The sequence below is a fragment of the Panthera onca genome, chromosome B1 (assembly GCF_046562875.1).
Source record: "Panthera onca isolate mPanOnc1 chromosome B1, mPanOnc1 haplotype 2, whole genome shotgun sequence".
Classification (NCBI taxonomy): domain Eukaryota; kingdom Metazoa; phylum Chordata; class Mammalia; order Carnivora; family Felidae; genus Panthera; species Panthera onca.
The window spans coordinates 40,144,979-40,172,160 of NC_138342.1; the positions used below are offsets into that span (position 1 = coordinate 40,144,979).

At 42.5% G+C, this 27,182-nt stretch overlaps 2 protein-coding genes across 12 annotated transcripts in view; both read right to left on the minus strand.

Moving 5' to 3' along the window:
- The window catches only part of CORIN (corin, serine peptidase), a 253,425-nt gene extending 236,808 nt beyond the window's left edge, over positions 1-16,617 (minus strand). For 2 of the 8 annotated variants that reach the window (XM_078446144.2, XM_078446145.2), the window contains exon 1: positions 15,796-16,308. In XM_078446144.2, coding sequence (XP_078302270.2) covers positions 15,796-16,092 — 297 coding nt within the window. In that variant the 5' untranslated portion in view covers positions 16,093-16,308. The other 6 variants (XM_078446146.2, XM_078446142.2, XM_078446147.2 and 3 more) reach the window with 5 other exon arrangements.
- Positions 16,618-23,663: 7,046 nt separating this feature from the next.
- Positions 23,664-27,182, minus strand: part of NFXL1 (nuclear transcription factor, X-box binding like 1) — a 72,649-nt gene continuing 69,130 nt past the window's right edge. For all 4 annotated transcript variants that reach the window (XM_060655096.3, XM_060655095.2, XM_060655098.2 and 1 more), the window contains exon 23: positions 23,664-24,656. In XM_060655096.3, coding sequence (XP_060511079.1) covers positions 24,483-24,656 — 174 coding nt within the window. In that variant the 3' untranslated portion in view covers positions 23,664-24,482. The remainder of the gene's footprint in view (positions 24,657-27,182) is intronic.

A 27,182-nucleotide genomic window follows, 5' to 3' on the forward strand; every position in this document is an offset into this window, starting at 1 on the left:
GCCCAACTGACTGAGCCACCGAATAGCCCCTATGTTAATCATATTTACAACATAAACTGTGCTGTTTAATATTTATGATCAGAGTCCAAAGTATTAAGAATTGTATAACATTTCCTAAAATTATAAGAGGCTGATGATTAAAAGAAGACTTTTCAGACTATAAGCCTCATCAGGCCATCCGTCATATTTTTTTTTAATTTTTTTAAAATGTTTTTATTCATTTTTGAGACAGAGAGAGACAAGGCATGAGCAGGGGAGGGGCAGAGAGAGAGGGGGACACAGAATCTGAAGCAGGCTCCAGCTCTGAGCTATCAGCACAGAGCCCGATGCAGGGCTCAAACTCACCAACCGCGAGATCATGACCTGAGCTGAAGTTAGATGCTTAACCGACTGAGCCACCCAGGCATCCCCCCATCCATCATATTTTTAAATACTGTTTTTATATCTTTACAGTTAGTATTCCCAAGGAATAGAACATTTAAAAAATCAGTTTAGGGGCACCTGGGTGGCTTAGTCGGTTAAGCGTCTGACTTCAGCTCAGGTCATGATCTCAGGTTCCATGAGTTCAAGCCCCGTGTCGGGCTCTATGTTGACAGCTCAGAGTCTGGAGCCTGTTCAGATTCTATGTCTCCCTCTTTCTCTCTCCTGCCCCGCTCATGCTCTGTCTCTCTCTTCTCAAAAATAAATAAACGTTAAAAATTTTTTTTAATAAATAAATAAATAAAAATCAGTTTATGATTATACCAAAAATAAATAAATAAAATACCTAGGAATAAATTTAGCCAAGTAAGTAAAAGACATATATTCTGAAAACAGTAACACATTGATGAAATAAATTAAAGATGACACAAACAAATGTAAAGATATACCATTCTCATGGATTGGAAGAATTAGTATTGCTAACATGTCCGTACTACCCAAAGCAATCTACAGATTCAGTGCAATCCCTATCAAAAAACCAAGTGCATTTTCACAGAGCTAAAATAATCCTAAAATTTGTAGGGGACCACAAAAGACCTGGAATAGCCACAGCAATCTTGAGAAAGAAGAACTAGGCTGGAGGTATCTTGAAATCCCAGATTTCAAGATATACTACAAACCTATAGTAATCAAAACAGTATGGTTCTGGCACAAAAACAGACACATAGATCAATGGAACAAATTGGAGAGCCCAGAAATAAGCCCACATTGATATCATCAATTAATCTATGACAAAACAGGCAAGAATATACATTAAGAAAAAGTCTTCTCAATAAATGGTGTTGGGAAAATCAGATAGCTACATGCAAAAGAATGAAAACCACATTCTTAAACCACCTTCTTATACCATACACAAAAGTGAACTAAAAATGAATGAAAGACCTAAATGTGAGACCTTAAACCATAAAACTCCTAAAAGAAAACATAGGCAATAATCTCTTTGACATCAGCTTTAACAACATTTTTAAAAATATGTCTCAAAAGCAAAAGCAAAATTAAACTGTTGGGACTACACCAAAATAAAAATGTTTTGCATAGCAAAGGAAACTATCAACAAACCAAAGAGACAGCCTACAGAAGAGAGAAGATATTTGCAAATGATATATCCAATAAGGGACTAATATTCAAAATATATAAAGAAGTTATACAACTGAATGCCACCCCCCCCCCCGCAATAATTCAATTAAAGCATGGGCAGAGGACCTGAATACACATTTTTCCAAAGAAGACATACAGATATCCAACAGACACATGAAAAGATGATTGACATCACTAATCATTAGGGAAATGCAAATCAAAACTGCAATAAGATATCATCTTATACCTGTGAGAATGGCTAGTATAAAATGACAAGAAATAACAAGTGTTGGTGAGGATGTGGAGAAAAAGGAATCTTTGTGCACTCTTGGTGGGAATATAAATTCATGCAACCCCAGTAAAAAGCAGTATGGAGATTCCTCAAAAATTAAAAATAGAAATACCATATTATCCAGTAATTCCACTTTTGGGCAATTTCCTAAAGAAAATGAAAACACTAATTTGAAAAGAAAAATGAACCTCTATGTTTATTGCAGCATTATTTATAATAGCCAAAATATGGAAGCAACTCAAGTGTCTGTCAATAGATGAGTGGATAAAAAAGATGTGGTGCATATGTACAGTGGAAAACTCAGCCATAAAAAAGAATAAAGATCTTGCTATTTGTGACAACATGGATGGATCTAGAGGCAATTATGCTAAGTGAAATAAGTCAGAGAAGACCAATGCCATATGATTTCACTTATATGTGGAATCTAAAAAACAAAACAAATGAACAAACAAACGGACTTAAATACAGAGGACAAACTGGTGGTTACCAGAGAAGGGAGGTGGATGGGGGTGGATGGGCAAATAGGTGAAAGGGAAATTTTTAAAAATAATAATATAGTATTTTGCAAAGAATAACATCTGTTAACTCCCCTGAGTTTTTTTTTTTTTTTTTGCCAGTGCCAAAGTTTTCTACACCTTGAGACAAAACCAAACGTATAAATGATAAATGTTTTAAAATGCATAGTATGTATCTACTGGATGTATCTAATTTGCTTATGAGAAGCCAAACCCCTGAATCCAAATTAAGAGACTAAACTCATACAAAAAAGATATCTTTCAATGTTTAATAATTGCATAAACTTAGTGCATTGACTCTTACCTTCCACAAAAAAAATTAAAAATATGATTGTGAACTAAGTGATTATAAATAATCCTATTTTCGTATGAAGAAGTTAGAAGAAATTCTCCTTTTGGAAATATAAGATTAAATTGCGTATTAACAGTATACTTTTTGTTTACTGCTTTCCAAAAAATAAATAAATAAATAGGTTGCCATGATTATAAATAAACTTAGTGTAGAGACAAACATAAAAAGTTTTAAAATCTCTTAAAATTATCAAATGAAACTCATTTACCTTTTTCTCCTTTTTTAAAAATTCAAAACAACCACCTATTTATAGAAAAGGTAGAAGTACAAAACAACGATTTTTCTGAACCATTTCATAGGTTGCTAACCAGATGCCCTATCACTCTGGAACGTTAGTGGGTATTTCCTACAAACAAGGACATTCTCCTACATAACCACAGTACAGCCATCAAAACTAGAACATAGCTACCATCTAATTCTCAGAATTCGCTCAAGTTTTGCCAATAGTCTCAATAATACCCCTTACACCCAAAAAGTCTAATTTAGAATCAGATATTACACTTAGCTTTTGTTTTGTTTTGTTTTGTTTTGAGAGAGAACAATCAGGAGAGGGATAAACAGAGAGAAAATCTAACTGACTGAACCACCCAGGTGCCCCAGTTTTTTCATGTTTCTTTGGTCTCCTTCAGTCTTCCTTTGACTTCCATGACTTTGACGCTTTGGGGAATTACAGACCAGTTATTCTGTGGGATGTTTAGCTGTGGTTTAGGATTAAATTTAGATATCTGTAGCAGAAATATCACAAGTGGGGTGCCTGGGTGGCTCAGTCGGTTAAGCATCAGACTCTTGATTTCCGCTCAGGTCAAGATCTCACAGTTTGCAGGATGGGGCCTGTGTCAGGCTCTGTGCTGACAGCATGGAGCCTGCTTGGGATTCTCTCTCTCCCTCTCACTCTGCTCCTCTCCTGCTCCCTCCCTCTCTTTCTCTCTCTCTCAAAATAAATAAAAATAAACTTAAAAAAAAAAAAAAGAAATATCACAAGTGATACTATATTCTTCTCATGGGAATCCTATCAATGTATTTCTCTACTGGTACAATTACATCAATCACATGGTGTCTGCCACGCCTCCCTGCTAGAATATTACCCCCCTCCTCCCCATCTCATTTGTGTAATCAAGAAGCTTTTTGTGGTGAGGTATTGAAATTATGAAACTATCTCATCCCTTCAAATTTTCAGTTTATTCTTTTATTGACATGTGCATGAACTCTTGGTTTCCTATTTTATTGAATGGTTTATAATCTGTTACCACCATTTTTTATTTCATGCTAAATTGCCCCCCATTTGGTCAGTGGGAGCCAAGTCAGTCTGGTTTCAGTGTCTTTTTAACATGCACCCATCATTCTTTGAGCCCTTCCTTGCTTTCTGGAACAAGATGTTTTAGTCTCTTTTCTTGCTTCATCCTTGGAATCAATCATTTCTCCAAGAACCTTGGTTCCTTTTGGTAACAAATGGTATTTTAAACCTAGCTCTGGCTGTCCCTTGGAACTCACAGGGTGTGCTCATCGCTCTTAGGTTGTTGCTGTGCCCAGTCTCTTTCAGCAGACAGAGCTAGAGGGGAAAATGTATTTATACGGCATGTGCACTCGTGTATCCACATGTCCACACACATTACTTCTATATTTATCTAACTTTATATGTTGAAACATACATTTACACAAGTATCTCCAATTCCAATCCCATATCACAGGGTTCTAGATTTAGCTTTCTGCCTCTCTCTGTCTTTAACTCCTTTTTCCAATAGCAAGAATGTGGCTTATTCTTAATATGTGTAATTATTTGATCAGTCCTGCAGTCTACAAGGAGTGTCCCGGCCCCATGTCGTATGGATGCCATGCTCACATTGTCCAAGCTCTGATGCCCTGCCTCGGCTGCCCCACGCTTGGACCTTCATCCCACTCGAGCTCTGACCCTCAGCCCACGCCAACCCCACACATGCCCTCCTTTCCCCTACACCCCACAGGGCACCCCTCCACAGCCAGGTCTTGGGCACTGCACTGCCCCTCCTGGGACCAGAGAGCTTGCTTTTCTCTACCCATAAAACAGATTCAGGACTTGATCACTAAGGGGCAAGAAAAGGGAGATCCAAACAAAGGTCTGAAATCTACAGGGGGCAATCAGGTTCTTCCTCTGTTCACTGGCTTCTCACTGAAACATACACAAAAGAGGAATAAAAGGACAAGATCTAGATCCTCCAAACTTCTCCCCTACCTGTCAGTCAGGAGGTTGTGAGTGTATGCATTGTGTGTGTCCGTTTTATGCTCCAGCAGCCAGACCACCACCGAACCTCTGTGTTCACTGCTTCCTACCCGACCTGACCAATTTCCCGGCCACAGGGCAGAACATTCAGCACTCCATGAAGGGGGGAAAGGCCAAATTGGATAATTTATTACATTTTTCCTTTGTCTTTGAGAAATGTGAGTGGAGAAACAACAAACTTTTTAAAAAGAAAAGCCTGCTTTTAAAAATTAAAAAAGCAACAAGCAATTTAAAGAAATTTTGTTTTAATTACAAATTTGTTCTAATAAAAATTACAGTAGCTATCCCATGAGTTTTGCTTACTTCCATTAGGGGGAATAAATAATTTTTCTGGAACGAAGATATTTTTCAACTGTTGGGAAAACTCTCTTCAGGGAAGAAAGGGAGAGAGTTGCCTGCCTCCAAATGATTGGAGAATATTATTAGTTAGGAATATTTATCCCTTATCTAGGGAGCATTTTTCTTTCTCTTACTGATATTGAGCTGATAGAGGTAAAGTCAAAACAATCCAGACGAAAGGGTCAGTGCAATCAGGAGGGAGTCGAGCAGGCAAGCTGAGGTGGTCACAGGATGATGCAGTCTGCTGACCTTGGCACATAAATCAGCTCTCACAGGTCCTTCCAAGGGTCCACTTGACTTTCTCACCAAGGACACCTTCGGAAAGGCTCACCTCTATTTTAATTTCAGAGTGGGAAGCTCATCTTTATTCTTTTTTTTTTTTTTAATGATTATTTATTTTGAGAGAGACAAAGTGTCAGCGGGGGGAAGGGCAGAGAGAGAGGGAGACACAGAATTTGAAGCAGGCTCCAGGCTCTGAGCTGTCAGCACAGAGCCTGATGTGGGGCTCAAACTCATGAACCATGAGACCATGACCTGAGTGGAAGGTGGCGCTTAACCAACTGAGCCACCCAGGTGCCCCTCAGCTTTATTCTTACGCAGAAGAAGGCAGCATAAAAATCACCACAAGCCAGGTTGAGGACCATAGTTACCAAGTCTAGAATTTACATTAAACACACACACACACACACACACACACACACACACATCAGAAGAGAGGGAGCTAGTCTCTAAAATTTGCCCTAACTCTTCTACACAATGACACTGGGCTTCAGTCATTCTTGGCTTACTTCTTCTACCTGCCCCCTTGCCCTGAACTGGTCACCTGGAGGGAGCAGCTGGGTGTGAGAGCTTTGTGGGGCCTCCGCAGGGCTATTTTTAACCTGGTATTTTCTGCTTATAGCCTTTCCACTGGGACAGCCCCAGGGCTGGGCCATTCACTCCAGCTGGGAAATCTGAGAAGTCAGCTCAGGCCTGTGTGGCAAAGGAGGTATTTTTAGCTGAGACTTGGGGATGTCAGGATTGTCATCTACTTTTGACCTCAGGGAAGGAGACACAAAAGAGCCACGCAAGAGGAGGGATTCCGACTCTGAGGTTCCTTAGCAACAGCCGCCACGGAGCTTATTGTTGGAAGAAGATTCCGTGTCTACTCTGGTGGGGGTTGGGCAGGCCGGCCTGGGAGCCTTCCCAGCAATAGTGCTGCACCCTCCCCACGGAAGCCAGGCCTGGGACGTCCTCCTGCAGGCAGAGTATTCCCAGGGGCTCTCCCAGCACCCACCTACTCACCTCTGCAGCCCACCTGCCATATCTGCATCACCTGGAGCTTGTTAGCAATGCAAATCCCGGGGCCCCACCCCAGACCTACTACATTGGAAATTGTGGCAGTGGGACCCAGCGACCTAGGTTATATCAGGCCCTCTGGGTGATTCCCATGCTGTTGAGAAGCAGTGGTCCAATCACATTCATTAACATTCAGAGATAAAAGATCATAAGAGTAAACCTTTAGGGGCGCCTGGGTGCCAGGGTCGGTTAAGCGCCACCTTCCGCTCAGGTCATCATCTCTCAGTCCATGAGTTTGAGCCCCGCATCAGGCTCTGTGCTGACAGCTCGGAGCCTGGAGCCTGTTTCAGATTCTGTGTCTCCCTCTCTCTGACCCTCCCCCATTCATGCTCTGTCTCTCTCTGTCTCAAAAATAAATAAACGTTAAAAAAATAAAAATAAAAAAATAAAGAGTAAACCTTTACCCATACCAAATCCACATGGCAGTACATTTTTGCAAACTAAGAGACATTAATTCTTTGTACATTTTTAGATGTAGGAAAACATTGAGCGAATGGTAGAGAGAGCTAGTAACTTTTTTTGAACACCTTTTTTCCTCCTGTGTACTGTATACCCTAATGTGAAAAACCTCTCTCCGCTGTTCATTCTCAAGGACAATGACAAGACATCAACTGAGTTTTGCCATCAAGGGCTGCAACCGAGTCAGAGTCAGAAACAGACCCCACTGCTCGGGGAGAATGGCCATGACGCATGCCAACCCTAAGAATGAATGACTGTGCATAGGTACCCTAGACTGGGCCGCGACGAAGCCAAGCATTCTAATTGTGTAAGGTGATGTAGCCGTTCTCAAAGCGGTCTTAGAAAGGATGTTACCGTTAGACTACTAGTAAGGAATTCGTTTCCTATGGCTGCTGTGAGAAACTACCACAGTGACTTACAACACAAACTTATTTCCCTATGAATCTGGAGGTCAGATGTCTGCAATCAGTTTCACTGGGCCAAAGTCAAGGTGTTATCAGAGCCACTTCCTATGGAAGGCTCTCGGGGGAGAATCTGTTTCCTTGCCTTTTTCAGCTTTTAGCGGCTCCCTGTCTGGAGGGCATGGCTGGTAGGCCTTCCTGCATCTTTAAAGCACCTGTCTCCAATCTCCACATCCACCATCTCATTGCTTCCTCTTCTGATGGACCCTCCTGTCCAAGAACTTGTTGATTACAGCAGGTCCTCCCAAATAATCCAGGATAATCTCCCCATCTCAGAATCTTAACGAATCACATCTGCAAAGTCCCTGTTGCCATATAAGGTGGTATTCACAGAACCCAGGGATTAAGACGTGGATGGGGGGGGCACTATTCAACCTATCATACTCCATATGGTTCTATACTATCCAAATACTAGCCCCTAGCCACATGTGGTTATTGAGCATTTGAAATGTGACCCATCTGAATTGGGATGTGCTGTAAGAGTATTGAAATTTCAAGGCTTGTTATAAACAAAAAGTAATATAGGGGCGCCTGGTTGGCCCAGTCGGTTGAGCATCTGACTCTCGGTGTTGGCTCCGGTCATGATCCCAGAGGTGTGGGATCAAGCCTGGCATCAGGCTCTGCACAGAACTTGGAGCATGCTTAAGATTCTCTCTCTCTCTCTTCCCCTGCCCCGCTCAAAAAAAAAAAAAAAAAAAAGGAATAGATTTCATTAATAATTTTTATATTGATTCCATGTTAAAATTATAAAATTCCAGATACAGTGAGTTAAATAAAATACATTATTAAAATTAATCTGTTTCTTTTTGCTTTTTCAAATGTAGCTACTAGACGGTTTTAAATTACACATGTGGCCGACATTGTATTTCTAAGGGATAGTGCTGCTATAGACCACAAAGGAAGCAAGGTAGTGGTAAATTGCAATTGCTTTATTTTTGTCACACTCATACTTAGAAGGGAGCCCAGATGTAGAGAGCAACATTTCTTCTTTCAACCTTCTCTAGGAAGAGCAACTGAACACTGAATTGAGATTTCAAATCAAGACAGATATCATCTAGGGACATGCACAACAGTAACTAAAAAACAGTAACTGAAATATATATATATCTCTAGCAACTTGTGTTCTTACAAAGCACCTCCACAAAGCATTATTTCACTGAATCCTCCATCATAATCCTGTAAGAGGGACCTTGTTCCCATTTTTCAGAGAAAGAAACTGAGCCTAAGGAAAATGTACTTGCTGGAGGCACAACCAGCTCCTAAGTGACGAGCAAGAGTCTGACCCAGGTCTGCAAGCATGAGCACCCAGGGCTGCCCTGAGCCTATTTCCGGGCTGGGGTTGAACAGTTTAATCAGGTTCACTCTACTTCCTGAGTTATTTTACAAGCAAGCTTCCTAACTTTCAGAGATCCAACAATTCTTCCTTTTTCCAAAATAAAAAAATTTATTCCTTTTTGCTACTCTGAACACTTTATTATTATTATTATTATTATTTCTTAACTGAATACAGAGGGCTGCATGTCCTACCTAGCCATTTAAGGAAGATGATTTTTCTTCTGTGTCAAACTGCTCCTCAGCTACACCCAGAGGCATACCTGGCTCCCAACCGGATCCCGGGTCATCTGCTGGAAGACCCCAACACCCATGACTGTCTCGCCCCACTTTCCACCACCCGCAAGCCACATGCATTGGTGAAATGCTCAGCTCTGACTTCTGGCCAGAAAAGATATCCCAGACAGATTGGAACTCTGGTGATCAGATTTCCCCTGATCAGTCTTCCTTGGGGTTGAACAGGCAATTCTGCACTTTGGCAGATGGTCACCATAAGAAGAATCAGCAAAAAGAGCCACAAAGAGGGAAGCAGACGTTAAGGTCTGCTAGGATGCTTCTTCCCCAGACAGCACTTCTCAAAGGTTGGAAAGAGAGGAAGGAAAGAAAAAAAAAAAAAATGGTACAATGTGCTGCTCGTTTTCTCTGCCACATTAACACTTGAGCTTTTAGACCGAGAAAGCTTGGAGAGCGTCTAGTCCAACTACCTCATTTTACACATGAGGACACCAGGATCAGATTAAGTGACTTCTGTAAAGTCTCAGAGCAACTTAGTATCAGATGAAGACTAGAACGCCCATTTGCGATTTCCTGTTTTTGTTCAACTTGGACCAAAATCGTTCTGAATGATCACAGAGAAATACATGAAGTAAACTCAGGGAGCATCCTGCTTTCAGGATGAGGCTCGGAAATGGGCACACAAAGGTGAAAATCGTGTGCAGTCAAAATAATCCTTGAAAGTCCTTAGGAGAAGTGCCACACTGGAGACCAATATAACTTCCGTAAACAAATTCCACGTGGTCAGTTTTTCCAGAGATGGAACAAGCTCGTCAGTTTAGCACCAGATTAATGAACTGGCTTGAGGTCAGAGGACAAGAAGGCACAGAATCACATGTAGACCTGCAACATGAACACATAGAAAGGCACCAGTGTCCTGACGCTAACAGTAGACCCCCTTCTCGTATCTCGGGTTCTCATTCCGGGGCACCAGGTAGAATGACCAGCAATGCGATCCATACTACTTAAACAGCTAGCTCTCTTCCCTGCACTCTTGATAAAGTGGCCATTGCTTAGGTGAAAACTAAAGCTCCCGAGGCACATGAGTCTTTGTGTTCTGTTCACCGGTGTATCCCAATGCCTAGTACTGTGCCTGGCATACAAGTGTTTGTCGAGCAAATGGATGGATCTACTGGACAGCCTTCTGTCCAGGCTGTGTGGCTGGATTCTCATAAGCTGAAGCAATTTGGGTCTAGCACAAGACTCTTAACCTCTCAGGGTATTATAGCCAGAAAAATTCACGTGGAACTGTTCATAGAGATTTTTCACCACCCGTGGGGGTCAGGGACCCCCCACTCAAGATTTTCTGGTGCTACTGTGACACTTTAGCAGAATGACCTTCGTGGCTTTGGAGGTGCACTTTCATAGCTGCACAAAGACCTTTCTTTAAAAGTCTCCCAACTGCTGGAAATAAAAGGTGCCCTTCAGCCAAAAGGCTCCCAGCGGTGCCAGGCTAAGCACAGCTAGTGGCACCAAAACGTTCTTCACCACCCACCCCAATATTTTCTGCCCACTCTTAAGCCAGACCTTTGGCTGCCTGGCCTTTCTCCACAGATGTCCTCCCGAGCTGCTGACAGAGTTTCAACACCGATATTGAATGGCAAGATGGATCACCTACAGGACCACCCTGGATCCCCAGCCAGCCCATTGAGCACTGAAACGTCGCCTGTCACCACCAGCTCTGATGGCTTGGATGTGTAGAAACGTACTGCAGGAGAATATTCAAACAGCTGCTGTAAGGTGAGCTAATGGAGGCAACTGCCAGCAGGCTGAGAGGAAAACATAATTTAGCAGAGCTCAGAGCTGAGCAAACACCCCTGCAGAAAGGCTCAAGGATGAGGCGGGCAGACAAGCTGGTGCTCTCGGACCACAGTGGCTCCACCTGAGCCAAGAGATAATAGAGGCTAGGGACAGGGCTGGGAAGAGTGACAGGCTCAGGAAGGGGCTGTGGACAGCACACATAACCTCCCAACCCGTGTGGTGATTCTTTGTAAGAATAACAAACGCTGTGGACTGTGTTTGGAACAAAGCAGATCCAGCAAAGTCCAGAAACAAAATCAACCTCTAGGGAGTTGGGAAGCCAGGCAGGGAAAAGACTGTCTATCTATGCTTCTGTGCTGGTTAGAATAGTGTCCCCCAAAACTCACGTCCACTGGAAACTCAGAATGTGACCTTACTTAGAAATAGGGTCTTTACACCATAGGTTAGCTAATTTGGATTTAAATAATTAAAAAGAATACGAGAAAAGAAAGAAAGAAAGAAAGAAAGAAAGAAAGAAAGAAAGAAAGAAAGAAAAAGAAAGAAAGAAACAAGGTCCATCTTTGCAATTAGTTAGGGTGAGGTCATACTGGATTAGGGTTAGCCCTTAATCAAATATAACCAGTATTTTTATAATAAGAGAAAAGATGGCACAAGAACAGACTCTCAGATCAATGGAACAGAATAAAGAACCCAGAAATTGACCCACAACATATGGCCAACTAATCTTTGACAAAGCAGGAAAGAATATCCAATGGAATAAAGACAGTCTCTTCAGCAAGTGGTGCCGGGAAAACTGGACAGCGACATGCAGAAGAATGAACCCAGACCACTTTCTTACACCATACACAATAACAAACTCAAAATGGATGAAAGACCTCAAAGTAAGACAGGAAGCCATCAAAATCCTCGAGGATACAGCAGGCACAAACCTCTTTGATCTTGGCTGCAGCAACTTCTTACTCAACACGTCTCCGGAGGCAAGTGAAACAAAAGCAAAAATGAACTATTAGGACTTCATCATAATAAAAATCTTCTGCACAACAAAGGAAACAATCAGCAAAACTAAAAGGCAACTGAAAGAATTGGAGAAGATATTTGCAAATGACATATCAGATGAAGGGTTAGTGTCCAAAATCTATAAAGAACTTATCAAACTCAACACCCAAAAAACAAATAATCCAGTGAAGAAATGGACAAAAGACATGAATAGACACTTCTCCAGAGAAGACATCCAGATGGCCAACCGACACATGAAAAAGTGGTCAACATCACTCATCATCAGGGAAATGCAAATCAAAACCACAATGAGATACCACCTTACACCTGTCAGAATGGCTCACATTAACAACTCAGGCAAAAACAGATGTTGGCAAGGATGCAGATAAAGAGGATCTCTTTTGCATTGTTGGTGGGAATGCAAGCTGGTGCAGCCCTCTGGAAAACCGTATGGAGGTTCCTCAAAAAACTAAAAATAGAACTACCCTATGACCCAGCAATTGCACTACTAGGAATTTATCCAAGGGATACAGGTGTGCTGTTTCGAAGGGGCACATGCACCCCCATGTTTATAGCAGCACTATCGACAATAGCCAAAGTATGGAAAGAGCCCAAATGTCCATTGATGGATGAATGGATAAAGAAGATGTGGTATCTATCTATCTATCTATCTATCTATCTATCTACACATATATACACACAATGGAGTATTACTCGGCAATCAAAAAGAATGAAATCTTGCCATTTGCGACTACGTGGATGGAACTGGAGGGTATTATGCTAAGCAACATTAGTCAGAGAAAGACAAAAAGCATATGACTTCTCTCATATGAGGACTTTAAGAGACAAAACAGATAAACATAAGGGAAGGGAAACAAAAATAATATAAAAACAGGGAGGGGGCCAAAACATAAGAGACTCTTAAATATGGAGAACAAACAGAGGGTTACTAGAGGGGTTGTGGGAGGGGGGATGGGCTAAATGGGTAAGGGGCATTAAGGAATCTACTCCTGAAATCATTGTTGCACTATATGCTAATTTGTATGTAAATTAAAAAAAAAAAAAAAAAGAGGAAAGAACATGGAGACACAGGGAAGAAGGACTGTGGAGGCAGAGCCTGGGGTGATACAGCTATGAGCCAAGGATTGCCAACAGCCACCAGAAGCTAGGATGAGGGGAGGAAGGATTCTTCCCTAGAACCTTCAAGGGACATGGCCCTGCTGACATCTTGATTTTGGAACAGTGAGCGAATACATTTCTATTGTGTTAAGCCACCCAGTTTGTGGTTATTTGTTACAGAGCCCTTGGAAACCAACTCAGCATCTATCTGTCCTAGCTAGTTCCAAATACACCTCTGTACAGTCGTTCATTCACAAATAATTAATAAGTACCCACTATGTACCAGGCGCTCTTCTAGCAATGAATGCAAACACAGAAAAATCTCTGCCTTCTCAGCGTAGGAGCTTCTCAGTGTAGGAGGACACAGAAAATAATCAGAATAAAGAAGTAAAATATGGTCTGTCAAAGGGTAGTGAATTCAGGAAGGGGTCCTACAGAATAAGGCGGAGGTATTAGTTTCAAATCTAAATAAATCGAACACTCCCAGTAAATTTCGATGCAAACATTGAACCTAGTATTCTAGAACTGTCATTCGTGTAAAAAAAAATGGTACAACATGGGAGGGCATAAGGGAGAGAGAAGAGCGTTGCTCTATTATGTCAGAGTTTCTGCTCTAAAACTAGGAAAACCATCAGCCATAAGGCTCATTGTGAAGGAAAAAGAATACATTAGCAAAAACCATCAAGGCTGAGAGGGGATGCCCAAGGACTTTGTGGCTAATTCACACTTGTTGGTTGATTTATAAAGGAGTCTAGCCATTTACCATTCAACAAGTGCCCCGTGTCAAAGACCTCAACAAAACAGAAGTGATTTAGCTATACAAAACCACTCTTTGGGAAGAAAAGAAGCAAAAGGAGGCAACTGAACAGAAAAACTGTATCATCCAAGAGCCTCATTAAATTATCACTCAAGTAAAAGAAAGCTCAAGAGAACATTCCACATTGAAGATGTTCTATCAACATAATACGGTAGCCACTAGTCACGTGGGATTAGTGAACACTTGAAAAATGTCTGGTGAGACTGAAGAATGGAATTTTTCATTTGATTTAATTTTGATGAATTTAAATAATGACACTAATTAAATAACAATGTGTGACCAGCAGCTACTCTATTGGAGAGCACGGCTTTAGAATCACAGAAGCCTGGCTGTGCAGAAAAGCCTGGCAGACTCATTGGATCTGAGATGGGACCAGCTCTGTAAGTAAAAACAGGTTAGGGAGACTTCATAGAATGTACAACTATCATGGATAGTCTTTCCCGGACATATTTATTTCCTTAATCCTCACAGCGTTCTTATAAATCGCCAACAGTATCATCTCCATTTGCTGGATCCAGGTCGAACACCAAGGTTCAACAGGAGTATCTGACTTGCCCAGGGCTTTGTAGCTTTCAAGGGGTAAAGCCAGAGACTTGAACTTAGCTTAGACACCAAAACCCATACGCTACTCTCCGAGGCACCCCAGCTAACAGCGCCTTTCACTCTTGCGATTTTTTTTCCATCCCTACCCTCAATGAACAGTCTCAAACACAAAAGCATGTATGTGTGTGCACTTTGCATGTCCGGGTAGATTTTGTGGAACAGGTTAAGTCTGGAGGTTGCTTGAGCGCTTCCTGCGGATCGAGTGTTCTGTACTGGTCAGTATTCCTTTAGCCAAGCAGCCCCATTTTCCGCTTGGCCAGGCAAAGTGGAATGCCTAAGACAGTGATGGGGCAAACGGGATGCATGGGTACAATTCTCCTCATGCTCTCCGGGTTATGCCAAAAAATTAACGTTTTGCAGCATCTTTAGTTTCAACACCGCCAGCTAAAGTGTGTGTTCTTGGATAATGATCCCGCCTTCGTCAGTACATCCTGAACTTGGCTCCCTTTCTGGTAGCAGTCGGGCATTCCTTCGTAGAGTTCTGTTTCCACCAGCAAACCACTCTACAAAGACAAAAACCTAAAAACTACAAATGTGTACCCAGAAGCCGTCGGAGGCTTAGCCAAGAATTGGTCTTTGCCGCGCATTGTTCTCAGAGGTTCCCCACGGGAGGAAAGCTCCACTTTCTGAACTGCGAGGACAGCTTCCCGGTGAATGCCCAGCCCGGCTGCATTCCTGTCGGGCTCGCAGCTCTGAGCGCCAGGGGCTCGGTCTGGGATTGACCAGCAGTGCTAAAAACGCCTACACCGCCATCCACCGGCCCCAAGCTGGTGGCACCGGGGGTGGGGCGCCCGCCACGGGAGCTGGGGCAGAGTCCCCACAGGATCCGACACGACACCACCCTCCTCCCGCCCGCCTAGCCCTCGGTCCCCGCTCGCACAGAGCGGTCACTGGTCCCCGACTCCGTGCAGCCGGCACCGCGTGGCAGTGAGCGGATTCTCAGACCCTCCTGACCCCGAAAAAGAAGGGCGGTCGCAAATCAGACCCTGTTCCTGGGGGCTCAGGCCAGTGCGAGCCGTCTGTGACGCCCTTCCCTCCCTTCCGTCTCCCGAAGTAGGGGCAGCGCGGTCCCTTCCCAAGACAGGATCGGAGCCCGCCAAACCCAGAGCAGCTCCGAGCCTGCGCCCCCCGGAGGCCGGCGCCGGGTGTGTCCAGGCGGACTTGCGCCAGAGACAGTCGGCGCGCAGGGGACGCGGGAGGTCGCGGCACGCTGCGAGCGGGGCAACGCTCAGAATGGGCCGGCTGTCCGCGGGGGGAGCGAGCGCGAGCCCCGGCTCTGCGAAGGACGGAGACCCAGGGGCGCGCAGTCGGAAAGCAGGCTTACGTCTGGGGCCGGCCGGGCTGCTGCGCAGTGCTCCCGGGGCCGGGGCGTCCCGGGCTTCCGCCGCGTCCCGGGCGTCCGCGGCGCTGGCGCTGAGGGGAAGCCGGGGATCCCCGAGGGGCTCGTGCGGACGGCTCCTGCTGCCGCCTCCCCCGGCGGCCGCGCGCCGCCCAGTCCACTTGCCGCGTGCAGGGCGCCCGGCCGAGGAGGGACTCTGCGGGAGACGTGCCGACGCCCCTGCCGAGGAGAGCGGGGTCTCCGGACCGACCCGACTCGGACGTTGAAGGAAAGTCTGCTCATGACTTTGCGAGGGTCGCGGACGCTGAGCGACCCGTGGAGGAGCGTGCGCCCCGAGGACTGGTTGCTGGGAGCTCAACGCCGCCGGGCAAGCCGGAGCTCACCGACGGCGGGGGAGGAAGGTGGCACCGAGGGGAGGAGGACGCAGGGGAAGGAGGGGTCGACCCCGAATTCATCTGCACTGAGAGGTCATCCGACCTGTTTGCGGGCAAGCGCAATTCGTGGATCTTACCTGTTCCGGGGCTCCGGCTGGGCTGTAGCGCTCTTCCCGAGCCAGGGCTGGGGACTGTTTCCTGGAGCACATGACTCGCTTTTTCCTCTGCCCACTCTTAACCTGGTCGCTTTTCTTTCCCCGTCGTGCCCCTTTGGGGGTGGGGGGGAGCGTACTACGGACGACTTGCTCCTCACTCAGGAAGAGACAAGTTGAACTTCAGGGGACAGGGGCCCCACATTTTGTCTGCTCCACAGATCCCACCCGCGGACCACTCCCTCCCTTCACTGCCGTCTCTGGGTCCCACCCATACGAGCCCTTAAGGACAGATCCTCCGCAACCCCACCTCTTTTGCATTCAAAGAAGTTACTCTTCAGGGGCAGAGGGGGAGGCCAAGCAGACTGCTGGCTCCCCACCCCCCGGACTTACACCCCGCGAGGACGGCAAGAAAAGAAGACCTGAAATTTTGGGCCCTGGGAGACAGAATGAATAGTTGGGAGCAAGAGTTACTTCTCGGCGCCCCAAAATCTCCTTATCACATCCTACACCATTTTCTTTTAGCCAGAGCTTAGCCAAGTAAAAATCGAAATAACTGCGGGCACTGGCAATAAAAGGCCAACTTTGTTTTCTCAAAAAAAGATTTGACGTTTTGAAGGCGAGCATTATTTGCATTAGACAAATAGAAACTTGCCTTCTGTTACATATTTGGTGAAGAAACTGCTTTTGCAAAACTGCCTGAGACTTTGCTGAGCTTTGCAGGCATGTGGGGGAACCTCAGGCTGCTTCCCTAATAAGCCCAGGTGGCAATTTCCTAGGGTGGGATCCACAGGCTGCCCCCGAGGGGTCCGGGTCCGGCAACCCTGCTTTTCTGTCATTCACTATCATCCGCTCTCCTGCAGACAACAAGGGGGGCGCTGCCGGTATTTACAAGGGTAAAGATTCCTTTCTCATTTGAAGGCCAAGACAGTTGTCATCTTTCCGGGGGTGTGGGGGGCAGGGAGACTACATTGCATTTTTTTCTGAAAAATGAGTTTTTATCCGACTTCGGTCAAGATCTTAATGGAAATTTCAAAAATGATTCATGAGGTCATGGAATACACCCATCTCCATTTTTCTGGTGGAGGCAGTGCATAGTCAACAAAGTATGCACCAGGCACCTGTTCCTTGAATAATATTGCTGAGGGAAACTGTCTACCTTTGTACAACTGGGGGGAAATCTGTATTTTGTTTCTGAAATGAAATGAAACAGTAAAAAAAATATATAGTAAAATAGTTGAAACGCTGATTTCATCAGTGTTCCAAACATCAGATTTGAAATCCAGTATCTGACAAGTTTATCATCATTCAAAAAATTAAGCTCTTAGTATCTGAGGCAAGCTTTGTGCTAAGCACTGTATACGGATTCTCTCTTTTGGGTCTATCAACCCCTTTATGAAGTAGGTACTCTTACTGTTTATTTTAGAGATGAGGAAGATTTTGGGAGCTGAAGTGGCCGGTCCGAGGTTACACGGCTAGACAAGTGCTGAGCTGGGATGCCCTGGAAGCCTTGTAATTTCAGGACTGTGTTCTTATTGAAATACTGCCTCATCAGAAGTTATTACTGCAGGGACACCAGTCTGAAAACGAAGAGCCTAGGGGATTCTTCAGCCGCCTCTACCTTGAGCAAATCACGTGGCCTTCCCGAGCCACAGTTAACTCCGTTTGCAAAAGGAGGGTTGGATTCAGTCCTCAAGGGTTCTACAGGCATTCCGAAGGCTGGTATGGATTTGTGTCCCCTCCTTTCTCTTCCACTTTCTGCCCTCTGGTGGAGGTGCTGCAGGAACCGTAAAAGCAAAGTAGATAAATCAGTGGATTGGAGATAGCTGGTGTGGACGGGTGTCCCTCTCTCTTCCACACCAGCTGTGTTCTGAGAACTAACACTGCTTGCATTGCTGGTGTCAGATAAGAATTCCTTAAACTTCTTTCCAGAAAAAAAAAAAAACCAAAATCCAACCAGTTCTGGTTACCAATGGTACCAGAGTGAATACTTGAGGTATTGGTGGCATGACAGGAAACATCTATTTTTATATACTTTGTACGAAGGGTTTATAATGTAAGAAATCACAAAAATGTGAGAAGCCTCATAACATCTGAAGTACTTCGAATATGCAGAGGGCCCACAGTAATCTTCAATGACCTGAGTTATTCGTTTTTACAAATTTGCCACATTTGCTTTTCAACTTAAAATAACAAGCGCCGGCTAGTCTCTTAAAATGCTTTAATTTTACAAGAGAAACATTTCCAGCCTTTCGAAATTTTTATTGTCTAGCACTTCCAGTGTATGTTCAACTAGTTAGATCATTTAAAAGAAATAAGACAAACCTTAAAGAGGCTGATGGGAAAAATCAACTTCTTAAACATACTGAATGTATCTCTGCAAAGGATAATTTTACAGATGAAACTTTGGTCACATATATGACAGACCTCCTTAGTGCTTAGTACTACAAATGAAGGCAATTTGAGAACAAGAAAAAGATATTTTAAAGCTGCAGCCAGCCTCCGAGGATGGTAATAGGCAAGCAGTGGCTAAGACAGATACGCTACCCCCACGACCTATCTGTTTAGCTATTCATTCAACTAATACTCATTTAGGATTTGCTAGCCACCAGGTGAACAAAATAAGGGCTCCTGCCCTCAGAGAACTGTCAGTCTAGTAGAAGAGATGCATTAAACACACACAAAGATATGCTATGTAAAAATACTTGAAAATAATGTGAGGCTGGCTTTAGGGGGTTTAGAACGTGGCAGTTTTAGCTGAGATCTAAAGAAGCAAAGATTTTTTTACAATGTTAAAGAGCAAGAAATAGGTGGACTGGAAATTTACCTGTTGCAGGGGAGAGTTTAATTAAAAAGACAAAGTCAACATACCCTTATCAGCACACTGAAATATTGTGCATATGTTAAGAGTAGCATGGGTAGACCTGCTTTGTTGTACATATTATTACTAGTGTATCAGTCCCCTCCTCTACTGTATCAGAGCAGTCATTTGGGGAAAAGGAATAAGAATTGGTCCAGAAAAATTTCCAAAGGAATTTTTATTTTTAGCGCCCTTGCCCACCTAGTGCTGTTTCCTCACCAACAGGGCCCCTTCCTGCAATTTGTCCAAACGCCCCTACCTTTGGCCAGCATTCTGCCTGGTCTTCAGAGGGATAGTGCCCACCTCATTGACAGTGACCACATGAGCAAAAGCTGAGGTGCCTCAGTTCACGACAGATTTTTCCCCCTCTGATTTGTGAATCCATTTGTAACAGAGGTCTTGAAGTTATGAGATTAAGTCACATTTACCTATATTATTATAGCTTAGATTTTTTTTTAAGTTTTTTTTTTTTTTTTTTAATGTTTACTTATTTTTGAGAGAGAGCGTGAGCCGGAGAAGAACAGAGACAGAGGGAGACACAGAACCCAAAGCAGGCTCCAGGCTCTGAGCTGTGAGCACAGAGCCCAATGCAGGGCTCGAACCCATGAGCTGTGAGATCATGACCTGAGCTGAAGTTGGACACTTAACCGACTGAGCCGCCCAGGTGAGTGGCTAAGATTTTCTAAGCACTATGTGACCAAGTACTTCACAAAGTGACATATTTATTTTGTTTTTGACCCTTGAAACAAACCTACTTTCCTTTGCCGTAAAAGGAGAATGCATAGGCTGTCATGGCAATTTTTAAAACGTAAACTGCTTTAAAATAGTTGCAGACATACAATAATAGCTAATGCTTATTGTCACTATTTTACAAAAGGAAATTGAGGCTTACAGAAGTTAAATAATAAGTGTTGCGGTGTGAATAGCATCCCTCCCAAAACCAATGTCCATTTGGAGCCTGAGAATGTCACCTTCCACATTTGGAAATAGGGTCCTTTGAGATGCAATTAATTAAAATGAGATTATACCGGCTGAGTGGACCTTAAATATACAGAGGAGACAGAAAAGGACACAGACCCAGAGAAGAAGGTCATGCGAAGACGGAGATGAGACTGGAGTGATTAAGTCCACAAGCCAAGGACTGACGCCCACAACCAGAAGCTGAGAGAGGGGCATGGAATAGTTTTCGGTCTCCAGAACCAGCCAATCAATCCCACTGTCACTTTGATTTTGGACTTCTGGACTCCTGAACTGTGAGAGAATAAATTTCTGTCATTTCAAGCTACTCCGTTTGTGGCCATTTGCTATGGCAGGCCCAGAAAACTAATGCCAGCATCTACTCTGTGGCGAGGCGTGCCCTCTGAGGTTACAGCGGCAAACAAAACTGCACTCCTGCCCTCATGGAGCTTATGTTCTAGTGAAGCAGGTGAGACAACAAACAAATCCATGATACAATGACAGGTACTGTTTGGTGCTAGGAGGAAAAAATATTGTAAGGTAGAGGATGGCCAGATGATGGTGAAAAGGGAATGTCTCTCTGAAAGTGTTTTAACTCAAATGAATCTGGACTGTGGAATTGCAGGCTGTATGTGGGTAACTCTTCACAGTTCTACATAAATACATGTCCCACATTAACTGAAATCGAAGCTTAGAAATGAGAGAAGCGCAGCAAATAAGAGCCCTAAGCTTACCCCAACAGACCAAGATTCTGCAATACCTGAAAATGGTTTTCCAGGTGGATGCCTGGTCTCTCTTGTCCGCGGAGGCGTTCGAAGCTCCCCCTCCCAAATTTGCATCTCTTCTAGGGGGTGCTTCTTCCCTCTACGAAGCTCACCGACTTATAAGTAGACTCTAAGCCCCAAGGATTAGGGTGGTCTAATCACTGCCACTCAATACAGAGGACAACTTCCAAAGACCAGAGAGGAGACATAGCTGCCCTACATCAATTCTGACTCCAGAGCTTAAACATCTGCCTCACTAACACCCAAGGATGGGCAAAGGTAACACCTGGAGGAGTCACCTGGGTCATTTGAAATAACATGAAGAGCCAAAAAAGCTTTAGGTCATCTTGAAACACTACCACAGATGCTTACCTGCGTTTAAAAATTTTAACAAAAATCGTGGCACCTGGGGGGGTTCAGTCAGTTAGGCCTCCGTCTCTTGATGTCAGCTCAGTTCGTGAGATCGACTCTGGGTCGGGCCCCATATTGGGCTCTGTGCTGACAGCGCTTGGGATTCTGTCTGTGTCTCTCTCTCTGACCCTTTCCTGCTCATGGGCTTTCATTCTTTCTCAAAGTAAGTAAATAAACATTTAAAAAATAAGTAAGTAGGGGCACCTGGGTGTTGGTTAAACGTCCCCTATCTTGGTTTTGTCTCAGGTCAGGTCATGATCTTGACGTGAGTTTGAGCCCGGCATCGGGCTCTGCACTGGCAGTATGGAGCCTGCTTCTCCTCTCTCTCTGTCCCTCTCCCACTCACTCTCTCTCAAAAATAAACAATTAATAAGTAAATAAATAAAATCTTTAACATTAATAGCCATGAAGTTCAAGCATCAGACTTCTTTGCAAAAAGCAAATGTTTTCAATGTTTTGCTTCAACCAAGTTCCTCTGGCAATTTCAGCAAAGATTATACCAATTTATTTCAAATTTGAATTTAATTTGGACTTGACTAAAGTAATTGAAATACAAACACTAGGTTCTGAAGACTCCCTAAAAGTTTAAGCCGAAAAACTAAAATTTCCACAAATTTCCAATAGTAAGCTACTAAACTTTTACAATGACACAGAGTGAATAGGAAAGTAAGGCCATGACATTCACAATTTTATCTGTGTCCTTTCTAGTGGCTATTTGATAACTCTTCCATTCCTTCTCTGGTTCAGACTGAAGCAAAAAAAGGCCCATATGTACTGCTTTATTTCCCTCCAAACCAGTAGTTAGGCCAAACAACTTCACGTTGACCTTAAAGAACTATCCTATCTCATTCATTCCCCTTCCACTCATCATGCAGCGGTTTTGGCAACTTCCTCGTGCTCGCCACTCTTTCAAGGGCAATGGGGAACTGGGGTGAGGCATCACCAGCACCTCCAGCCTAGGCTGCCTCCCAGCCCATCCCCCTCCCTTGCTCCCTTCTAGTCTTTTCTCCACCAGCAGCCAGCAGCCAGCAGCCAGCCAGTCATCTTAACAACAGTAACTATTCCCCGCTTAAAGCCTTCCAACACTGCCCTTTGCGAATGGACTAAACCCCAATTCCTCACCATGGTCTATGGGGCTCAGAGACTTAGTACTTGCTACTTTTCCTCCCTCATGGATTTTTCCCTCATGTCTTCAAGTGAAGGTCATTCAGGGCACAGCTCAGTTGTCCCCATCTCAGAGGGACTTTCCCAGAATAGAACAGCTAGTCCCCACTTACCCCCATTTTCATGACTTTTCATTTTTTAATACCACCTATCACACATGAAAGGATGTTCATTTTATTGTGTATCTATTTCCTTCCTGTCCCCTTCCACTCCTTAGTCACTCCCTAAGAGGAAGGATCACTCTAATCTCCAGTACCTACAAAGTACCTGTAACACAGGAAACACATCTGTTGATTGAATAAATAAATAATTGTGTGACTTTGGGCAAATTAACAAAGCTCTGAACTACTAGCCAAGCAATTACAAAATAATAAACAGCTTAATTATTATTATTCTAATCAGTCTCATTCCTCAGCTCACTAAATTCTTCCCCACAAATGCGAAAGAAAACTAGCAAGAACAGAAGCCCAACAAACAGATAGGAAATAGGCTTTAGGCTCGTTTATTAGGCCAAGATTCTGAGATACATGAAAAATAGCTCCTCAGGTAGACACCTAGTTGCTCACAGTCTTTAATATTCACCTTTTAGAGTCAGGAAATGACATAAGTGTAGCAGCTCTAACTTAGAGCTCCTGAAACACCAACCCAGTTACTCTAACATGGAGAAAGGTAAAAAAGAAAAAAAGGTCTAAAATTAAAACACAAATACCATAATGAAAAGAATGACTGCCCTTTCATTTTAGACACTAGCTAATACTAGACGAATGCATATAACATTAAAAATTTTTGAATTCAGGTCAGCAAAGTGTAAAAACCCTTCTTTGTATTTCTGTTTAAAACATACTTCTGCATTTTTCAGTATCTACCAATTAACTATGTTTTGCATCAAGTATTAGAGCTTTTATACATTGATACTAATACCTAACCTAAAATTACTGGCTCCTGAATCTTCTAGATAATAGTAAATATTCTAGGTTACAAATTTGGTATGAAAAAGTTTAATGAAAACATTAATCATACAAAAATTAAATAGCAAAACCATTTAAAATGACAATTCAAACAGATTTGGCTTACTGATAGTTCTCTATCAGAGTGTTTTTTTCATAAGAACTGATGATTTCCAGCTGAAATCTACTTACAGGATCATGATAAAAAGAAATGAGAGTAAGTATAGAAAGCTCATAAGCCCTGTGCTCAAGCATTTATTGCTCATAAATATCAGTTTTTCTTTTATTGTTACTTTGAGAAGACACGTACAAGTTTTACAAAACATGCCAAACTTCAGTTAAGTGCTTCTTACACAAGAAATAGCCACATGTGAGAAATCTAGCCTGACATTTTTTAAAAACAATTATATTTTCCTCTGAGAAAGCCACCACATAAAAACTTATTTCAATAACTGATAAAAATTCCTCACTAATAAGCCAATTTCTGGAATCTAATTACATCTAATTATAGCTTCATGTTACAATTTAAGAGGTCTTTTAGAGAATAGTTTTTTTTTTTAAAGTACAAAGTTACATGATCAAGAAAAGTACCTTTTAATAAGTAACCAAAACATTGTGAAATATTCCTTTTACTGCACATATGGCTCAGTTTCATCTTAATTTTGCAAAGAAAGAAAGAAAGAAAGAAAGAAAGAAAAAAAAGAAAAGAGAGAGAAAAGAAAAGAAAGTTGGTTTGAAATAGTCAATGAAACAACTGTGTTAACACAAGGAAGCGCACTGAACAACTGATGTGCTACCCTGCCACTGGCTATGACTTATGAAAGATTTCACAATTTCGGTCATGCTTTTACTAGTGAACAATGTTACCCTACCACTTCTGGTATGCTCATCAGGAGAAAGCTTAGCATTCCGTCCTTCTAACAACAGCCGGAAGAGAACACAGAGACGAATGTGAATATATATGTTCTACAGTATACACTTCCTAACGTTCCAGACTTGACTTCTCTAAATCCAGTCTGAGGTATGTGAACAGATCACAACTTCTAGGCCACGTCACGGGCTATGTACCAGGCAAACACTAAAACCACCAGCGCACATGCGGGAAGGAGAAAATATTTGTATTTCTGCCATAGCGTCAGCTCCACTGCCACTTCATCTCTTTTCCTGCTCTTCTTCCGACGACCTTTCAGCCTGTTTTCAAAAGCCTCCAGTTCAGCCTAAGTCAAAAACAAAACAGTATCATTTTTATTAGATTCGATACGTACGCTGATTTGAAATTCTCCACTTGGATGAAAATCAATTTGTGAAATGTTTTAACAGTAATGGTATATAATAAATATATTGATTTGATTTTTTAAAAAAAACTCTCTCCACTACAGATTGCATTCAACACATTCAGAGTTTAGGTAAGCAGAAAGGGAAACGGGGAGTCACAGATTATTTCAGACCATGGGCCTGACTTTGACACAAAATACAGAAATATCTGATTAAAAAAGGGTGCCCTAAATATAGACATTAGTTTTATACTTCAACACCATTAACCTACTGGGTTTTGACAACAATTTCTGGCAAGCGATAAGAGATGCCCAGTGAGAATAAAAATACCTGTAATTCTAGCTTTTTACAATGCTAGTAATAAACATTAATGGCTTTATGAAGGAAATTCAAGTGAGTAGAGAAAAAAAACTGCCAGAAATTGAGTCTTCTCTTTATCAAATACATTTAAAAACAGAGTAGAAACTCTTCAGGGGAAAAATGCTTCATGCTTTAAGTCAAAATGACTATTTTAGAAAGTAGAATATAAAAACTGGTTCTAAAAAAAGGGTAACTGGATGATACTCATGAAATGCGGATTTTTATTCTACTGTTAAGAACTTAACTTTATACATGATAACGTAACATGATACACTACAGTGCATTGTAACTAAACCACGATAGTCATTAACTAAAATATGTATGTAATCGTCGTGCAAGATTCTGTAATTGTTTATTTATCTAAAGGAAATACAAGTTAACCCTTAAACAATGCAGAAGTCAGGGGTGCTGACCCCACAGTCAAAAATCCACATGCAACTTTTGACTCCCCCAAAACTTAACTGCTAATAAACAGCCTTCTGTTGACTGGAACCCTTACCGAACAGTTGATGAACACATATTTTGTATGTTGTATTATATACTGTATTCTTACAATAAAATAAGCTAGAGAAAAGAAAATGTTACTAAGAAAATCATAAGTAAGAGAAAATACATTTACAGTACTGTGCTGTAGCTATCAAAAAGAAGCCTCATTTAAGTGGACCCCTGCAGCTTAAACCTGTGTTGTTCGAGAGTCAACTGTACAAACTTCAGTTAACACATCCATTACTTCACCCGTAAACCACATGTGAAGATGAGCTACTCCTGGACTTAATTTAACACAAAGCAGCATTCTTCAAGGAATCAAAATGTCAGAATATTTTTCGTGGTGGTTGAAATAGAGAACAAGATCAATATACGTGAAAAGGAGCCAAACTTGGGAACTGATACAGTAAAATAATTGATGCTTTAATGATGACCCACATTCATCATGCAGAATTTAAACAATGTTCTATACACTCTGTTGAAAAGGTCAGTAAATAGTGAATATATTAAAAATTTCCGTCCACAATGGTTTATAAAAAGGGAAAGAAGATTCACCCTCAACTATTCCTAATAAATTAACCTCCCAGGATTCTAGTCAATCCACGTTTTACTGTAAGAGCTTTGATAACTTATTTCGGAATATTAGGCAAACCAACTTTATAGAACCATTTAACATCAGAGGTCATTTTAGCCCACATTTATTTGCTACCTGAATTGTTTCCAATGCCCTCCCCTCAAGTCATATAAATTTCAATTTCTGCATTCAAAAGGCAGCAGTTTGCATATAATATACCCTTTTTGCTAAGTATGGAGCATCTCAAAATGCAAACTGATAAACAATCATGTCACTATTAGAAACTTAAGCCACTCTTTGGAGTATACAATCAAGATAGTATTTGAGCAAATGTACAGAAATGTAGTTGTCATCTGCTATAGAACAAAGAGCAGATAATAATCCTGCATTTATGAAAATAAAGGAGAAATAAGGGAATGTATTATTAAAATAAGTGCATTGGTTAGTAAACAACACTGACTTTTACAGACAATTTACAACCCAGTAAAATAGAACTCAAATAATTTTAGGTAAGTGAAGACAAGTGCTCCAAGAGGTACTTTAAAATGGATGCTGCCAGGGGCCTGGGTGGCTCAGTCATTTAAGTGTCTGACTTTGGCTCAGGTTATGATCTCATGATTTGTGGGTTAGAGCCCCGCAGTTCATGAGTTCAAGCCCTGCATCGGGCTTGCTGCTGTCAGCGCAGAGCCTGCTTAGGATTCTTTGTCCCCTTCTCTCATTGCTTCTACCCGGCTCAAGCATGTTCTCTCTCGTTCTCGCTCTCTCAAGGAAAAAAAAAAAACATTTAAAAAAATTTTTATTTTTGAGAGAGAGAAGGGAGACAGAGTGTGAGCAGGGGAGGGGCAGAGAGAGAAAGACACAAAATCCGGAGCAGGCTCCAGCTCCAAGCTGTCAGCACAGAGCCTGACATGGGGCTCATGAACTGTGAGATTATGACCTGAGCCAAATTTGGACAGTTAACTCACTGAGCCATCCAGGTGCCCATAAAAAAATTTTTAATAAAAAAAAAAATGGATGCTGCCACACCCCACCAACACCCACCAACCTA